Below are 17,076 nucleotides of genomic sequence, written 5' to 3'. Positions count from 1 at the left end.
AGAGAAAGACAAATATCATATGACTTCACTCATATGAGGACTTTAAGACACAGAACAGATGAACACAAGGGAAGGGAAACAAAAATAACATTAAAAAAAAGGGAGGGGGACAAACATAACAGACTCATAAATATGGAGAACAAACAGAGGGTTACTAGAGGGGTTGTGGGGGGGGGGCGGGGGGGGGATGAGCTAAATGGGTAAGGGGAATTAAGGAATCTGCCCCTGAAATCACTGTTGCACTCTATGCTAAATTGGATATAAATTTTAAAAAATAAAATTTAATTTAAAAAATAATTTAAAATGTGAAAAAAACACAACAAAAGATATGGTATTCTTTTCAAGAGACACACAGTTCACGGGGGGGGGGGGGGGGGGGGGGGGGGGCAGAAAAACTGACCAAAATGTAGGGTGCAGATAGTACCACACCCACATGATTTATATTAGAAAATCTTCTTTATGGTGACTTTTCTTGATTTTGTCTCCAAACTCCAGAAGACTCCTTACTGTAGTCCCTAACCTGTGAACACATGCGTAATTCAGTAGTTGAAGAGTCCCTCAATGCGTGTGAGATACACAACAAATCTCAAGTACAGACTAACAGATGTCTGTAAAAAGCAATGATGAGAAGCATGCCTACCTTACATCAAAATATGTCAGGAAGGAAATAAAGCCATAAATATTTTATATGAAATTTAAATGTCTAGAAATAATTTCTTCTTGTTAATCAGTTTAGTAAGATTGAGATTAAAAATCTGAATTTCCCAAATCTTATGTTTGAGTTTGCCTCTCCACTGAAGATGAATAGTCTATCTAGAACAATTACTGTCATAACAAGAACAAGATTTGGGAAATTCCTATGTATAAAGTATCTTAAGTGCATGAGAAAGTCCTCTATTGAAACATAAATCAATCCTTTTTAAAAAACAAATTTAGAATACCACATGACTCCAGAAAATAATTTACTTTTATATCCATGTGTCTATTAATGTTGAATACTAAAGGAGCTACCTGTTAATACCATCTGTTAATGTTCCCCACGTGTCTAGCAGTATCTATACCACGTAGACAGGGTGAATTTAATTTTTAAAGGATTCTGCTGTCCGTGTTCTCCATATAATACTTGAAAGGGTAAGAAGCATCCAAAGCACCTGCCCATTTCACCTTGGCCACTACTCTCATCACTATTCTTCAATCAAGGTCATTCTCATAAAGCAACAAAATTCACTTCCCAAACCATAATTTCCTGTCCATCATATCCCCTTTTCAAACCTAAAATAGCTTTCCAATGATTCTCAAATGAAAGAAAAGTCTTAATCATCAGCAATGAATTTTCCCACTGATTGGCTGCTCTTAAATAACCCCACATCTCTGTTAGCTCACTCCCCTTCTCTTCTTAAGTAAATTTTAAAAAGCCAATTACTTATGAGAAAGCCTCCTAAGCAGGATTTAAAGCCTTCACACACATTTTAAAGCCTCATAGGAAAATGTTTTCATATTCTTTTCACTGACCATGCTTTAAATATTGCATTATATTTTAAAGGCATTTGAAAGCACCTACTTGCACACCACTGTTGTTTATTACAGATCATTTTCATTCATTACTTAAAACCACTTTGTTGGGGGTCAGGGGTGGCTCAGTTAGTTAAGTGACTGACTCTTGATTTTGTTTCTTCAGATCATGATCTCACGGTTTGCGAGTTTGAGAGATTGGGCAGGGAGCCTGCTTGGGATTCTCTCTCCCTCTGTCCCTCCACACAGCTCAGCGCACTCTCCCTCTCCCTTTCTAAAAAAAATACAAAACAAAACCAATTTAAAAGACCATAAATACTTGCAATGCATCAGGAATAACAAAAATAAATAAAACATGACTCCTGTCCTCAAGGAGTAGAGTCTAGTGCAGCCATTCAAATGATTCTGTGGCATATATTTTTTAAAATGTACTGAGGACCCCCCCAAAGAGCTTTGATGTGGGTTTTATCTATTGCTGTTGATATTAGAAATTAAACTAAGAAATGTTTAGAAAATCAGAATTGAAAAAGACAAAAAGCCTTGGTATTATTATGAATAATTGTTTTGATTTCACAGGCCCTTTGAAAGGTTTCAGGAATCCCTCTACCCAAAAGTTTCCAGATCACATTTTGAGAGTTGCTGGTCTAGTGGGAATCTAAGACAGGTATATAAATCATTTTGAATACACCAGAATCACTTATCCCAAGCAGGCTCCACAAAGCCTGACACAGGGCTTGAACCCACAAACCATGAGATCATGACCTGAGCCAAAACCAAGAGTTGCACACTCAACCGAATGAGCCACTCAGGCACCCCAACACCAGAATCACTTTTAATAGACCTCCACTTAACCCACTTCTAGATTACCAAGGCTCTCAAGTCCCCTCTTTTAAATACAGTGACAGATGCCCATAGCTTGCCCATAGTGGGCAGTTAGGTTCATCTCTGGTACTCCCACACACTTCTGTTCTAACTATATTAGAAGTTGTTTATGCTAGTGTTACTGTTAGTAATTATGCAATTTGATTATATATTATATAATCCTATTAATTATGAGTATGGGGGAAGGAGATGTTTCTATGAAAACCAGGTTTAGTGCCTTGGCAAGGCATGATATAAAAGTAAGTTGCTAAAAAAACTACTCTCAAAGTAGACACTGGAGAAATTAACAGGAGACAAGAAGAGAAACATGCAAGTCTAGAAGGATTCTGCATTCCTACTGTTTCAGTGTCTAAGTTCTTGCTCTTTTCTAAGAAGCCAAAATTGTAAATCTAAACTAGATTATGAGTTGAATTTTCCCAAGAAACAGCAGATGCTCAATCAGCATACTATACTGTAATCAAAGGCCTTGTCCTACATGTACACTGGTAGCTAAATGTACATTTTAACCCTTAAGATAAAATGTTTAAGGCACTAGGAATGCACATTATCGTTCCCTACCTTTGAATTTACCTGACAGACTACCGGTCCTTCCCTATGGGCTATGGGACTCTACTGCACAATGCAGAATTTTTTTAACAGTTATAAGACAGATACACACAGAATACAGAGACCAAAACACACAAAGAGATTATGCCTAGCTGAGGTTCAAGAAAAGGTTTGATAGAGCAAACGATGTTTATGTTGGATTTTTTTTTTTTAATGTTTATTTTTTAGAGAGAAAGAGACAGAGCCCAAGCAGGGAAAGGGCAGAGAGAGAGAGAGAGGGGGAGACACAGAATCCAAAACAGACTACAGGCCTCAAGCTGTCAGCACAGAGCCCGACGTGAGGGCTCGAACTCATGAACTGTGAGATCATGACCTGAGCTCAAGTCGGACGCTTAACTGACTGAGCCACCCAGGCACCCTGTTTATAAAACAGTTGGATCTTGAAAAACAGGTGGAATTTAGACAGGAGGTAAGGCAGAAAGATACTGAAGGTGGTAGGAATAGAGTGAACAATGGCTTTCATCTCCTTCCTCTTTCTCTTTCTCCCTGTGTGTGTTTTTCTCTCTCTCTGAATTTCAAACCAAGGGACCCACACCAGAATTGGATACTGGGTAATATTCCAGAATCCTTCCTACATTTTCTCCTCATCACCTATCCCCCGTCCTTTTTTGCAAGATCCATTTACTTCCTGGTTTCTGTTACTTGTGACCAAAAGAATCTTAAAGAATATGAACACACAACTTTGATAATAGTTTTATTTATCTATATCCTACCACCTAGTTTCAGAAAAAAATTGAGAAAGAGGCGCCTGGAAGGCTCAGTCGGTTAAGTGTCTGACTTCAGTTCAGGTCATGATCTTGCGGTTCACGAGTTCAAGCCCCGCGTCGGGCTCTGTGCTGACAGCTCAGAACTGGAGCCTGCTTTGGATCTGTGTCTCCATCTCTCCCTGCTCCTCCCCTGCTCGCGCTCTGTCTCCCTCTCTCTCAAAAATAAGAATTAAAATAAATGAATAAATAAATAAGAAAAAATTAAGAAAAATTTAAAGGGTAAATATATAAAACATATGCCATAAAGAAGAACTGAAGAGTTCCAGTTCTGATTCTGTCAGTAAATAGTGATGTCACTTTGGCAAGACTACTTCACATCTCTGGGCCTCAGCATGTACATAATGAAGTGACGAGGATCTCTGAGATCTAGTTCCAATTCTCTTTCACTTAATAAACAAAGAAAAAAAAACAACAACTACTGGCCTTCACTTCCAACTGGGGATGTTTTATTATTTCATTAGTGTTTCTTTTGTGTGGGCTGATTCACTCTTTCTTTCTTTCTTTCTTTCTTTCTTTCTTTCTTTCTTTCTTTCTTTCTTTCTTTCCTTCCTTCCTTCCTTCCTTCCTTCCTTCCTTCCTCCCTCCCTCCCTCCCTCCCTCCCTCCCTTCCTTTTTCTTTTTAGAGAGAGAGTGAAAGAGAGAGCTCGAGCACGGGAAGGGTCAGAGAGAGAGGGAGACACAATCTGAAGCAAGCCCCAGGCTCGGAGCTGTCAGCACAGAGCCTGACACAGGGTCCGAACCCACAAAACAAATCGTGACATCATGACCTGAGCCAAAGTCAGACGCATAACCGAGTGAGCCACCCAGGTGCCCCTGCGCTGATAACTTTCTAATAAGACCTAGATATAATCAAATTTGCTTTGAGGAGAAATTAGAAACTTTCTTGAAACAACAACAAAATGTTGAGAAATTTCAGCTCTAACCAAGACCTTCCGGCTCTTTATCTCAACTGAGATAGACTCCATGTTAAAGAACTCAAGAAAACCGACAGGCACTTTTTACAAGTTAAGGGCATACCTAGTTTAAACAAGTTACAGTAATAAGCAGGGAGGGTGCTTATTAGCATTGGCATGTAATTAATGATACCAGGTATATTAGGAAGATGCTAGGCATCAGGAAGTTATAGGCATTCATTTCCACAAGGCCACTCCAGATCCACTTCGGTGTGGAGGCCTTTAAGAGCACTTCCAATTCCAGTTAAAACACAGGTAAGTGAGCCAGAACCAAGATTTTGGACTGTTCCTATGACTTCTGAAGCTATTTTCCTGATTCTTATTTATATCACATCTGTGTCTACCATCAGAAGAGGACTGAAGAAAAAATATTTTCACAGAGCTGGTGAATTTAAAAGGTAAACCATTTTTAATATTCCTATTGATTTCCATTCTTCTCATTTAAAATCTTTTCATGGAAATTTTTTGCCTGTGCTTCACAGGGTAAGGCAAATCAATATAAACTACTTGGTATCTTAACAAACCAGTTAGGCAAACTTGCAATCTCTATATTATTAAGAAAGTGATCCTTATTCTATTCAAATTTGGCAACGGATGTTCTGATCTCTAACCTTCAAAAATTTTAGGAATGAAAGATCATGTTCAGATTTCAGTAAACCTACAGAGTTAGCATTTGATTATTTACCTCAAAAGTAACAAAGGAGCAGTAATATAAATATTCCCCAAAGTTATCTATTTATGTAATATGTTTTCATATAATATTCAAATTACAAATACACCTAATGCACTGGAAATTCCCAATTTTAATTTTTTTTTTTTTTCAACGTTTTATTTATTTTTGGGACAGAGAGAGACAGAGCATGAACGGGGGAGGGGCAGAGAGAGAGGGAGACACAGAATCGGAAACAGGCTCCAGGCTCTGAGCCATCAGCCCAGAGCCCGACGCGGGGCTCGAACTCACGGACCGCGAGATCGTGACCTGGCTGAAGTCGGACGCTTAACCGACTGCGCCACCCAGGCGCCCCGGAAATTCCCAATTTTAAACAAATACTGAAACAAGATTTGAGGACTAGACCAAAGATTTAGAAAACATCTCAACCTCCTGACACATAGCACTGCTCTTCAACTGTTCACCTATGGACTGTAAGAAAGAAGGCTGTATATACATTCCTATAAAAGGGAAACTGAGGGGCACCTGGGTGGCTCAGTTGGTTAAGCATCTGCCTCTAGATTTTGGCTCAGGTCATGGTCTCACAGTTCGTGAGTTTGAGCCCCACGTCAGCTTGGGATTTTCTCTCTCTCTCTCTCCCCCCCGACTCTCTGCCCCTCTCCCACACTCTCTATCTCTCAAAATAAATAAACTTTAAAGAAAAAAAAAAGGACACTGTAATGATGATCAAATAGCATCTGTGAATGACAAGAATGGTTGCCCAGGAGTATAAAGAAAAGTAGCTAGCTAAAGTACAAAATCAAAGATGGAGGCCTAAAGGCACAAAGGAATCTGGATTGTTCTATCAGTCAAGAGCCATAACAGACTTTAGATCAAAGAAGTAACTTAGTGAATGAGCTTTTTAAAAACAAATATTTGTATGTTTTAATGTTTACAAATGAAGTCCACAAGTTATTATTTCTCCTATACTTCAGACTACAGTCTCTTTTATGCTTGTTACATCATATATGTAATTAGCCAATATAAAAGCCTCTTGAATACAGATGTGGGCATGATGTTTTGACTTGTAAACAGACATAATTTCTAACCTCAAAGCTGCTTTCAAGAATAAGAGGCTGGATAAAACCCAGAAATAAAACACAGCTTTATAAAAAACATAAAGTAATGCTATGTTTAACAATAAATGAAATAAGGCAGGAAAATCCTAATAATATAATCGTTTGTTTTAGTTAGACCTTCATCAAAGGGTGCAATCCAGCTTTGGCTGCTGCACTTGAAATTAGAAATGACTTAAAAACAATAGGAAAAGCGGGGCACCTGGGTCGCTCAGCTGGTTAAGCGTCCGACTTTGGCTCAGGTCATGATCTCATGGTTTGTGAGTTCAAGCCCTGCATCGGGCTCCGTGCTGACAGCTTGGAGCCTGGAGCCTGCTTCAGATTCTGTGTCTCCCTCTCTCTCGGCCCCTCCCCTGCTGGCACTCTGTCTCTCTCTCTCTCTCTCAAAAATAAACACTAATAAATAAATAAATAAACATTAAAAAAAAAAAAAAAAACAATAGCAAAGGTAATTAAATGAATTAAAACAAAAAACAAATCCTTCCAGGAAAGATTAAGTCTCCTAGAGAACAGACTTTCACTACAATGCTATAGTATTATTAAATAGTGCCAAACACTGTGCTTGATATGATGAGTGATACCAAGGAAGAAAAATACAGACCACTGCACATAGAAAGACTGCAACAGGGTTGAGGGATACAATATTAATGAAATACTTATAGACAAGCCAACGGCACCTATTTTCAAATCAAGTCAACAGGATTCAAGTATTTCATTAACTTCAACTTCAGTACCTCCTGTTCTCTTCACCATGCTTAATTGGTAACAGCAGTGGATGCCATACACTAGTTCTTTATGATTTTCAAGATAATTTAACAAAGTTATCTCCACAACTACAGGGTAGAAGTTATGTCCGCATCATTAAGAACTCCTCTGAGATAAGTTCCCTTTCCTGAACTCACGAATTACCTTCATATGGTGGTTTTTCAATTCTGCTTGATCATTAGAATAATCACCTGGGGAGCTTTTTAAAAACTACTGGGCCCAGGGGCGCCTGGGTGGCTCAGTCAGTTAAGCGTCCGACTTTGGCTCAGGTCATGATCTCGCAGTCTGTGAGTTCAAGCCCCGCGTTGGGCTCTGTGCTGACAGCTCAGAGCCTGGAGCCTGCTTGAGTTTCTGTATCTCCCTCTCTCTCTGCCCCTCCCCACTCATGCTCTGTCTCTCCCTCTCTGTCAAAAATAAACAAAAAAATTTTTTTTTAATTAAGACAACAACAACAAAAACTACTGGGCCCAAAGCCAGAGATTCTACTCGAAGTGGCTTATGGGGGCAAGAGATGGTGGTATCTTTATAACTTCAATAGGTCATTCTAATATGCAGTAGCCAGAGCTTAAAACTGCTGCATAATATGGCTCCTCACCCCAGGCTCCCTTTCTTCCTCTCCCTGTATCTCTGTTAATTTTATTTTCTGGTGGTATGAAGGTAGCAGCTCACAGAACTGCTCAAATATTTCATCAAATCTGAGACAGCATCACCTATAACATAACATCATCTTATAAGCCATTAAGACAAAACACTACCATGATTTTAAGACATACCCTGACTTCAGAACTGTTTAATGTGAAAAATGTGCAACATGAAAGAGTCCTCCGTCCCTAATTTACAATCAATATACTAAGAAACAGCATTTGCTCCTATGAACCATCATATATCCTGTCCTGCTGTTCAGGCTCCCTTCTCTTTCCTCCACACCATGTCACCACTAAGGAAGGACACAAGAGGATCTAAAGAAAAGAGGATGACAGAAGGACCAGTGGTGGGGGACAGTACTTAAGAGCAAAGATTTTTTTCATCACTGATTTCATAATAATATTACCTTTACAAGTTTTCAAAGTCATGTCCCTCATTTTGAGATTGTACATAATGGTTATTAACATTTTAAAAATATCTTCTTCCCAAAGAGAAGGCAAAATTCCATTTTGCCAAATAGCACTATAAAAATGAGTTCTATATAATAATATAATTTCAATGTTCATTTGATGGCTCATGAAAGTGCTTTGCTCATCTGGTTACAATAGAATTTTCCAGTGAATAATAATGCATAGGCTACAATTCAAAAAAGAGAAAATTCATTTTAAAAAACATAAATGACTTCTCACAGAATTATAAAACACTGCTTTCCCTGAAGCACTCATCTCCCAAAGTATATTTAAAATATGAATTAATGTGATTTGTAAATTGTTTTCATAGTCAACTGTATAATTAATGAAAAGCAAAGAATGTGAAATGGAATTTTGCTTGAAGTTCTCATTTAATCTGTCATTTTTATTTGTGCTCCTTTTAATACACAGTGCTTTATTCTTTTCTACACTCCTCAAATAAGCCTTAAGTTTGCCAATATAGCAAAGATTCCTGGGCTTCTCTGAAGACTCAGTTCAACACTGCAAAACATTCTCAAACACATTCACCTGACTGGAAGTACCCATCCACAGAACCTTCCTGCCAGAGGATATATCCAGTGAGTCCTAGGATTCAAGCATTCTACATAGTTGGTTAGATACTGTGGCCAATCAGCAGCATAAGGTAGCTGGGGCAGTATTTGTGTTAGTACAATCCCAGTACCAGACAACACTTAATGCAGATGAATTTTATACGTCAAAACTAAAGGTTTGACATTCAAACATAATTAGATTAACATGGAAAAATACTTGATTCTTATATTAATACATTACACTGTGTAATTTATTTTAATTTTTTTTGAGAGAGCAAGCATACACCCAAGAGAGCTGGGGAGGGGCAGAGAAAGAGGGAAAGAATCCCAAGCAGGTTCCACGCTTAGGATGGAGCCCCATGCAGGGCTCAATATCACCACCCTGAGATCACGACCTGAGCTGAAATCAAGAGTCAGATGCTTAACTGACTGAGCCACACAGCACCCCTATTTTTATTTTTTAACACAGAGGCTAGAGTAAATTAGTCATAGCTGAATATCAAAACGAATGTTTCTCACATTAAATGCTATTAACAGGAGGCTACAAAGAAGAGATAAACCACACATTAAAAAAGAGAAACTTGGGGCACCTGGGTGGCTCAGTCAGTTAAACATCCGATTGATTTCGGCCCAGGTCATAATCTCACAGTTTGTGAATTCGAGCCCCACATTGTGCTCCATGCTGACAGTGCAGAGCCTGCTTGGGATTCTCTTACTCCCTTTCTCTCTGCCCCACCCCTGTTCACATGCACGCTCTCTCTCTCTTTCTCTCTCTCAAAAATAAATAATTAAACTTAAAAAAGAGAGAAAACTTAGCTTGCAAAAGACACGGTTCAAAGCAGAGATATCAGAGGACATAAAAGTAAGATGGCCAAGGGTTAGCCAGATTAGAGAAAATGAACAGATAAAGCTATCATTATGGAGTCAGGTAGGTGGGCATCAAATTCAAGTGAGGAAAACAGATCAAGAAGCTTGAAAAAATGTGGCAAGTCCGGAGCTAAGACCGAGTGCCAGATTCAAGTAAAAATCGACAGTTGCTTTTATCTTCTTTCTAAGGTAATGAGAAATCATCTTTGTTTTATTTTATTTTGTTTTTGTAAAGACAGGCAGAAAACATGGAGGTAAAAACAACCAAAAAGATCTGGTATAGGTGGAGACAGAAGCAGTGTTCTTCCTTATTTTAAAGGCAGCTCCTAAAACCAACCTTTTTCCTTGAAAAGGAGTGTTTGAATTTCACAGAGTGATATGGTCAGTTTGGGGGAATTATCAAATCTTGTATCTTCCAACCAAAAGAGATACCTTCTTGGTGAGGTTCTACTTCCTTCCATGGCACATAAATAGAGCAAGCATATATTATGATGACATCCCGTGTCAATCATGGCGACAACAATGACCTCATTTTCCCTCAGGAACTAGTAGATAAGATGGGAACTCCTCCCACTGGCCTGGAAGAAGTTCTGCCTAATGCAGATACTGGAAGATTAGCATCTTCGTATTAGTGGAAGGTTTTGCTAGATTTTGATTAGGCACTGGGCCTAACTAATGGATATACCTATACCAAGAACCTAACATGGCACTGTCTAAATCCTAAAAGTTGGGGCGCCTGGGTGGCTCAGTCGGTTAAGCGGCCGACTTCGGCTCAGGTCATGATCTCGCGGTTCGTGAGTTCGAGCCCCGCGTCGGGCTCTGTGTTGACAGCTCAGAGCCTGGAGCCTGTTTCAGATTCTGTGTCTCCCTCTCTCTGACCCGCCCCCATTTGTGCTCTGTCTCTCTCTGTCTCAAAAATAAATAAACGTTAAAAAAAAAAAATTAAATCCTAAAAGTTGGCTAAAGGGCTCTTTTGTATGTGTGAGTACAGATGTCTAAGACAGAGGTGATCTAACTCTAATAAAGGTCTAGGGTAATGAGTAGAAAACAGGGCCCCTACCTTAAAAGAATCATTCTGTCTGCAAAGGAGATGAAATCCTCAAATCTAGTGATCAAGTGGATCTAAGTAAGCTAATCTTTGACATGTGGGTTAAGCTTTTTGCTGAAACTGTTGAACTGCAGTTTATATCTGCAGTGAGGTGGAGGAACAGAATCACACCATATTTTTCTTGGCATACAAAGCACCACTTTTATAGTTTTAGGGTTGTGTGGACCTGACTGACACTATCCAGGACAAGCTTTCCCCACACTCCACCCACCCAAGCAGGCAAATACAAACTTAGAATAGAACAGAAAGAAGAAAACAACCTAGCTGTCTCGTAAGGGGCAGGTGTGCCACAACAGGCAGCAATGATCTACAACCCCCTGCAACGTCTGTAAAACGCAATCATGTTACTTTAAAGGGGATAATGTGGTGTAATGGGGATAAAGTGAGGCCTACCGGGAGCCATTTTTCTTTTTCAAGACTGCAAGTTGGGGGCAGCAGGACACAAAAGAAAAGTGCTATGGATTCATATCAACTTCTAGTCAGGCACTAAGACAAAGCTTCCGTCACACTATTGTTGCCAGGCCACGGGTGGCAAGCAAATCATGCATGGCAGGTGTGCAGAAGCCAAGAACGCCGGTGTGAAGTCAAGAGTGAAAAAAAAGCGACCGAGGGTCAGAGGCACATATTGGGGTGGGTTCAGAGTCTGTCAAGGCAAGCCAGCAGAAACAAAGAACACAGTCTTAAAACCCAGGCAGCAGAAACAGAAGTGAGTTGGCAAGTGTAACGGGGCCCCGGTGCGCTGGCTGAAGAGGCAGCCCCGCCTCACCTTCCCATCCTGAGGAAGCCCACCTTCTAGCAGCACGAGCTTCATTTCCCCATGAAGGCATCTACAAATGGGCCAAACAGGCTGTAGGGAAGAAGGCCTAGGATTACGTGATCATCTCCTACGTCACTCCATTTAATCATACAAAACCCAGGTTCCATCACTACACTACAGTTCTGTTCTGCTGCTTCTGATGTCCCATAAAGTTCATTTAAAGAGGACCAGACCCAGCAACGAAATTATCACGTCTCTGCGGATTCTGCTTATTACATGGTGCTACTAGCATACAGTGACTACAAACATATGAATCCCATGAATACATTTCCAAAGTTGTGCTAAAAAAAAATCTATTAAATATATTTTTTAAATTTTTTTAATGTTTATTTGAGAGAGAGCGAGCGAGCAAGAGCCAGCGAGCAAGCACAAGTGGGGTAGGGACAGACAGAAAGGGAGACACAGAAGGTGAAGCAGGCTCCGGGTTCTAAGCTCTCAGCACAGGGCCCAATGAGGGGTTCAAGCCCACGGACCGAAAGCCCATGACCAGATGCTTAACTGACTCAGCCACCCAGGCACCTCTATATTTCTTAAAAAGTCAGATCCATAGACAAGACTTGATTCTAAAACAACAAAATCAACACAGACATGAAATTGTTAGAATATAAGAGTAAACTCTTCTTAAATGATACAGGACTAAGGGGAAGCTTTAGTTCAAGTGTTGGCTTATTAACAAGCTGTAAAGTTCTAGGTAAAACACTGTTAAAAGCTCCCTAGGGGCACATGGATGGCTCAGTCGGTTAAGCGTCCAACTTTGGCTCAGGTCATGATCTCATGGTTCGTGGGTTCGAGCCCCGCGTCGGACACTGTGCTGACAGCTCACAGCCTACAGCCTCTTTAAAGTGTCTCCCTCTCTATCTGCCCCTCCCCCACTCGTTCTCTCTTTCTCTCTCTCTCTCAAAAATAAACAAACATTTAAAAAAATTCCCCAGAATGTAATTTTATTTTTGGTAAAACGAGGAGGTTGAATTTTATGGTCTCTAAGCAAAAACTCAGCTCTAAAAACGTTATGCATTAGATTTCTAGTTTAATTTCAATGGACTTTTGATAATCTAAGTATTAATACATGTTATCTGCTATAATTAAAGATATAATTTTTTATATCTGAAGAAAATCTAACACTGCTTAGAGAAAATACAAGGTAATAAGCATTTTTAGAAGACTCTGCTCCAATGTTTCCGCCAACATACAGTTGAATAATTAAAAAATGCCTTTAATGTAATAGAAATATAAATCAATTCAATATTAAATCTAAATCTAATTTAACTCTGAGAATAATGTGCTCCTCAGAATAATTTAGCAGATAAACCAGTCAAGTAATAGTGCACTGGGGACAATGTTCACATTTCTTACCCCTGGGCCTTTAAACTCTAGAAATGAAAGCTCAGATCTCTAAAATGCCTTGGAAGGCAAGTTAGAGGGGAAGAAGAAAAAAGGGGTGGGGGTGGAGGGGACACCAGACTCAACACTGTTCCAGTTCCCAACTTACCAAAAAATAAAATAAAAAGTTGTCTTTGGCCCTTTTGCCTTTTGTGTACACTGCGGGGGGGGGGGGGGGGGGACACCATAAAAAAAAACAAACAGTGAAATTTACCATGGCACTATTTTATAGCAGGTATTCTGAATCTTTTATCTTCCAAAACACGTGCACGTGGGTATGTGAACATGCACACACGCACGCGCGCGCGCACACACACACACACACACAGTTACAGTATTTTCTACAGCAGCCCAAGTCTTTGTTCCACATGGAGCGGGTTTGGGATAACACAAGCTTATGAATTTTTCATAGGATATCTTAACCAAAAAGACATGTAAACGACTACTGAAAGCCTGTACGTTTGACGCTTTACCTTAGGGTAAAACAAACAAATAAACCCAAATAAAATAAAAAAATAGAACCTTTCGTTAAGCATTAAGAGCATTAAGAAAATTTCTTCTCTCGTGCTAAAGATCTCTAAATCACAATCACGTGCAAATCAAACTAAATTCAAGTGCCACGTCATAACAGGTTTAAATGTTCTCATTTGGGTCTTTAAAAATGACTTCACCACTGTGAAATGTGTGTTTTACAGGAGAAAAGATTCTATACACCTCCTTCCCTTCTCTTTTGGTTTCCTGTTTATGATTTGCTTTAAAAAATGACACAGATTCAATATGCATTATTTTTCAAAAACTAAAAATATTATTCAATATTAAGCTTGCCTGTGTGAACAATAACTTAAAAGACATTTAGAAACGGAAACATACTCAACTTAGCTGGAGAATTAAATATTTGTAACTGCTTAACTGCTAAGAGGAAATTCAATTTACTGAGTAACTTGAGGAACTTTTATTACTTCAAAGAACACACATGAAAATCTTAAACAACAAATTCCTTCCCTGATACAGTTAAATGCAAATTATCTTTTTTTTCCCTGTCTTCTTACTCCAGAAATCTCCCGCACGCATAGCTGATGCGCCACCTACTGCAAAACCGAGCTGACAGAGCAGGCGGCGCTGCCAGCATTTCCATTCCATCACCAGGCTGGGGCTGAATAAAGGCGTGCTTGTGTGGTAGTGTTTCTTTTTTAAAAATCTCAGAGCCAAGAAGAACAGGCTGAAATAGCATTTTCAAAAATGGAGCGTAAAATAAACAGAAGAGAAAAAGAAAAGGAGTATGAAGGGAAACACAACAGCTTGGAAGACGCTGACCAAGGAAAGAACTGCAAATCCACACTGATGACCCTCAACGTTGGTGGATATTTATACATTACTCAAAAACAAACACTGACCAAGTACCCAGACACTTTCCTTGAAGGTATAGTAAATGGAAAAATCCTCTGCCCGTTTGATGCTGATGGGCATTATTTCATAGACAGGGATGGACTCCTCTTCAGGCATGTCCTGAACTTCCTACGAAATGGAGAACTTCTACTGCCCGAAGGCTTTCGAGAAAATCAACTTCTTGCACAAGAAGCAGAATTCTTTCAGCTCAAGGGACTGGCGGAGGAAGTGAAAGCCAGGTGGGAAAAAGAACAGCTAACACCCAGAGAGACTACTTTCTTGGAAATAACAGATAACCATGATCGCTCCCAAGGACTGAGAATTTTCTGTAATGCTCCTGATTTCATATCAAAAATAAAATCTCGCATTGTTCTGGTGTCCAAAAGCAGGCTGGATGGATTTCCAGAGGAGTTTTCAATATCATCAAACATCATTCAATTTAAATACTTCATAAAATCTGAAAATGGCACTCGACTTGTACTAAAGGAAGACAACACCTTTGTCTGTACCCTGGAAACTCTTAAGTTTGAAGCTATAATGATGGCTTTAAAGTGTGGCTTTAGACTGCTGACCAGCCTGGATTGTTCCAAAGGGTCAATTGTTCACAGCGATGCACTTCATTTTATCAAGTAATTACCTGTGTCACGAACAAAGGCAACAAGCATGCAGCCAGCAAGCTTCGGAAAACCACGGCATCAAAGGCATCCCAAATAACGTGTGCCCAGTCAGCTCTGTACTCAGAGCCCTGCTGCTAATCAATTACTGTGAGCTAACGGTATGTAAATTCTATCGCTAAAGATGTCCTTCTCAAGGGTGTTCCTGCTGATCAGACTCTTAAAATGAAAACAGTGATGTTCTATATATTATAAATAAAGACTGAATGCTTTTGCTATTTGTTTATTTCTCCGTAAACTGTCTTTCAATCAGAATGTCTTTGGTACTTGCACAATGAACAAGCATGTACATTATCTATCATTCATTTAAGTAAATGGTAATACAATATTTTAAGGGGCTGTAAGATTTAAAATCCTTTCTACCAATCTACAAAGAAACTGAACTGGTAAAATTAAACATTGAGAGAAAAAGAGATGTGCAGATGTACTAAAACAGAGCTACAGTGAAACCAAATGTAACTGTAAGAAGGTATTAAAGCTATTGACTTAATTTTAACGGCAGGCATTAAAAGCTTATTCATAGTTCCTGTATTTTATACTAGAATTATAGCTGAATTGACATATTGCTGAACATTCCTAGAAAACTGCTTGATGACAATAAAAAATAAATAAAAGCACTATTAACTTCTTTGTTTGTATTAATAATTATAATAAAAAGTTGTATGTGTCACTTTCAAAACAAAGTGTACCACTTGATGATTTCACACAATATTAACTATTGATGTAGTCAACTGGCAGGCTACAGTAACCCTGGCTGGTCTTCCAAGTGACAAAAATCAGCAAATTCATTTCTTTGCAGGCTGGGTTCCAACACAACCTGCATAACTTAGCCTCAACAGAATATGTGGTATCAAAATAATACAGGAGTTCATTTTCAGAACCACCCTGTCTGTTCATTCTTCAAGCTCAAAAATATTAAATGAGCATCACTAGACATTATTCTTATGAAAGAACTTTATTCATTTCAGTACCTATTTTGATGCTAAATCTCAGATTCACTGAATTGTGTTAATTTCTTTAACCTCATGCTGAAGTTATTTTTTTAAATTAAGTTTCATATATGGCTGTCTCAATGAGATAATGCAGAAACTTAGCTCTAAGTGCTAAGTTAGAGTGCATTTTTCCTCCCAAAGAACAGCTAAATCTTATGCCTCTCATTTCCTTTGGCTTCTAAGAACAAATTAGATCTTAAATTTGCTCCTTTAAAATTTAACCACTATTAAACAAATTTAACCATTAAAACAGGTAACTAAATCTTGATTTTAATAAAATTCAACAAAAGTTTCTGAAAGCCTTGACTGAGGTTACATAAATTAACATAAATGCCAAAAGTTTGCTTAAACATAAAAACTTGGAATTAGCAGCAAAGCTAATTCATTCTTAGAACTCTGATTTCCAGTTATAAAATCAAAGGTAATGCAAAAGTTGGCTGTACATACTAAGGGAAATACTTTAAAATCTATCATACAAAAAAGTCCTTTAAAAAATGCACATAAAAAAAAAACACACCTCAAAACTCCATATCAACCACACAATCTTCTTTTATATATAACAAGAAAAAAGATGCTTCTAATAAAACATCAAATTATCTCTTACATACTTTAACATGGCTTAATTAAGAGTTAAAGGAACTATGAAAACAGAAAAATACAGTAAAATCTATTTTAGCTATTACCATAATTGAACTGTTTACATGCGTCTCCAGCTTATGAGTTGACTTTTCCTTGGCATTTGGACTTTGGTAATGAAAAAAATGATAGTGATTTAATGTCAAAGCAAGATTTTCTCTAACAAGACTTCATTACAGATAATGAATATAGCCTTGACATATCTTATTACAGGAGATATCACTGAACAAATCTCCTTAGAAGTATTATAAGTTTTTGCATGAATTCACAAAAAGAGAAT

At 38.6% G+C, this 17,076-nt stretch overlaps 2 protein-coding genes across 4 annotated transcripts in view; one reads left to right on the top strand and one right to left on the bottom strand.

Annotated features, from left to right (window-relative positions):
• GTF2F2 (general transcription factor IIF subunit 2) overlaps window positions 1-17,076 on the bottom strand; it is a 158,301-nt gene that overhangs the window by 74,814 nt on the left and 66,411 nt on the right. The gene's annotated exons all lie outside the window — the stretch shown is intronic.
• Window positions 4,887-15,785, top strand: KCTD4 (potassium channel tetramerization domain containing 4). 3 transcript variants are annotated; one of them, XM_086711808.1, is made up of 3 exons: window positions 4,888-4,975; window positions 5,071-5,118; window positions 14,163-15,785. In XM_086711808.1, the coding sequence occupies exon 3, from the start codon at window positions 14,348-14,350 to the stop codon at window positions 15,125-15,127; it is 780 nt and encodes a 259-aa protein (XP_086567934.1). In that variant the 5' UTR covers window positions 4,888-4,975; window positions 5,071-5,118; window positions 14,163-14,347; the 3' UTR covers window positions 15,128-15,785. The 3 variants fall into 3 exon arrangements, with proteins under 3 accessions (XP_086567935.1, XP_086567934.1, XP_025780106.1); XM_086711809.1 differs by lacking the exon at window positions 5,071-5,118 and having other exon boundaries at window positions 4,887-4,975; XM_025924321.2 differs by having other exon boundaries at window positions 4,905-5,118.

This window comes from Puma concolor, chromosome A1, assembly GCF_028749965.1.
Source record: "Puma concolor isolate L17-30 chromosome A1, mPumCon1.1.hap2, whole genome shotgun sequence".
Classification (NCBI taxonomy): domain Eukaryota; kingdom Metazoa; phylum Chordata; class Mammalia; order Carnivora; family Felidae; genus Puma; species Puma concolor.
This window is presented reverse-complemented; position numbering and strand designations above follow the sequence as displayed.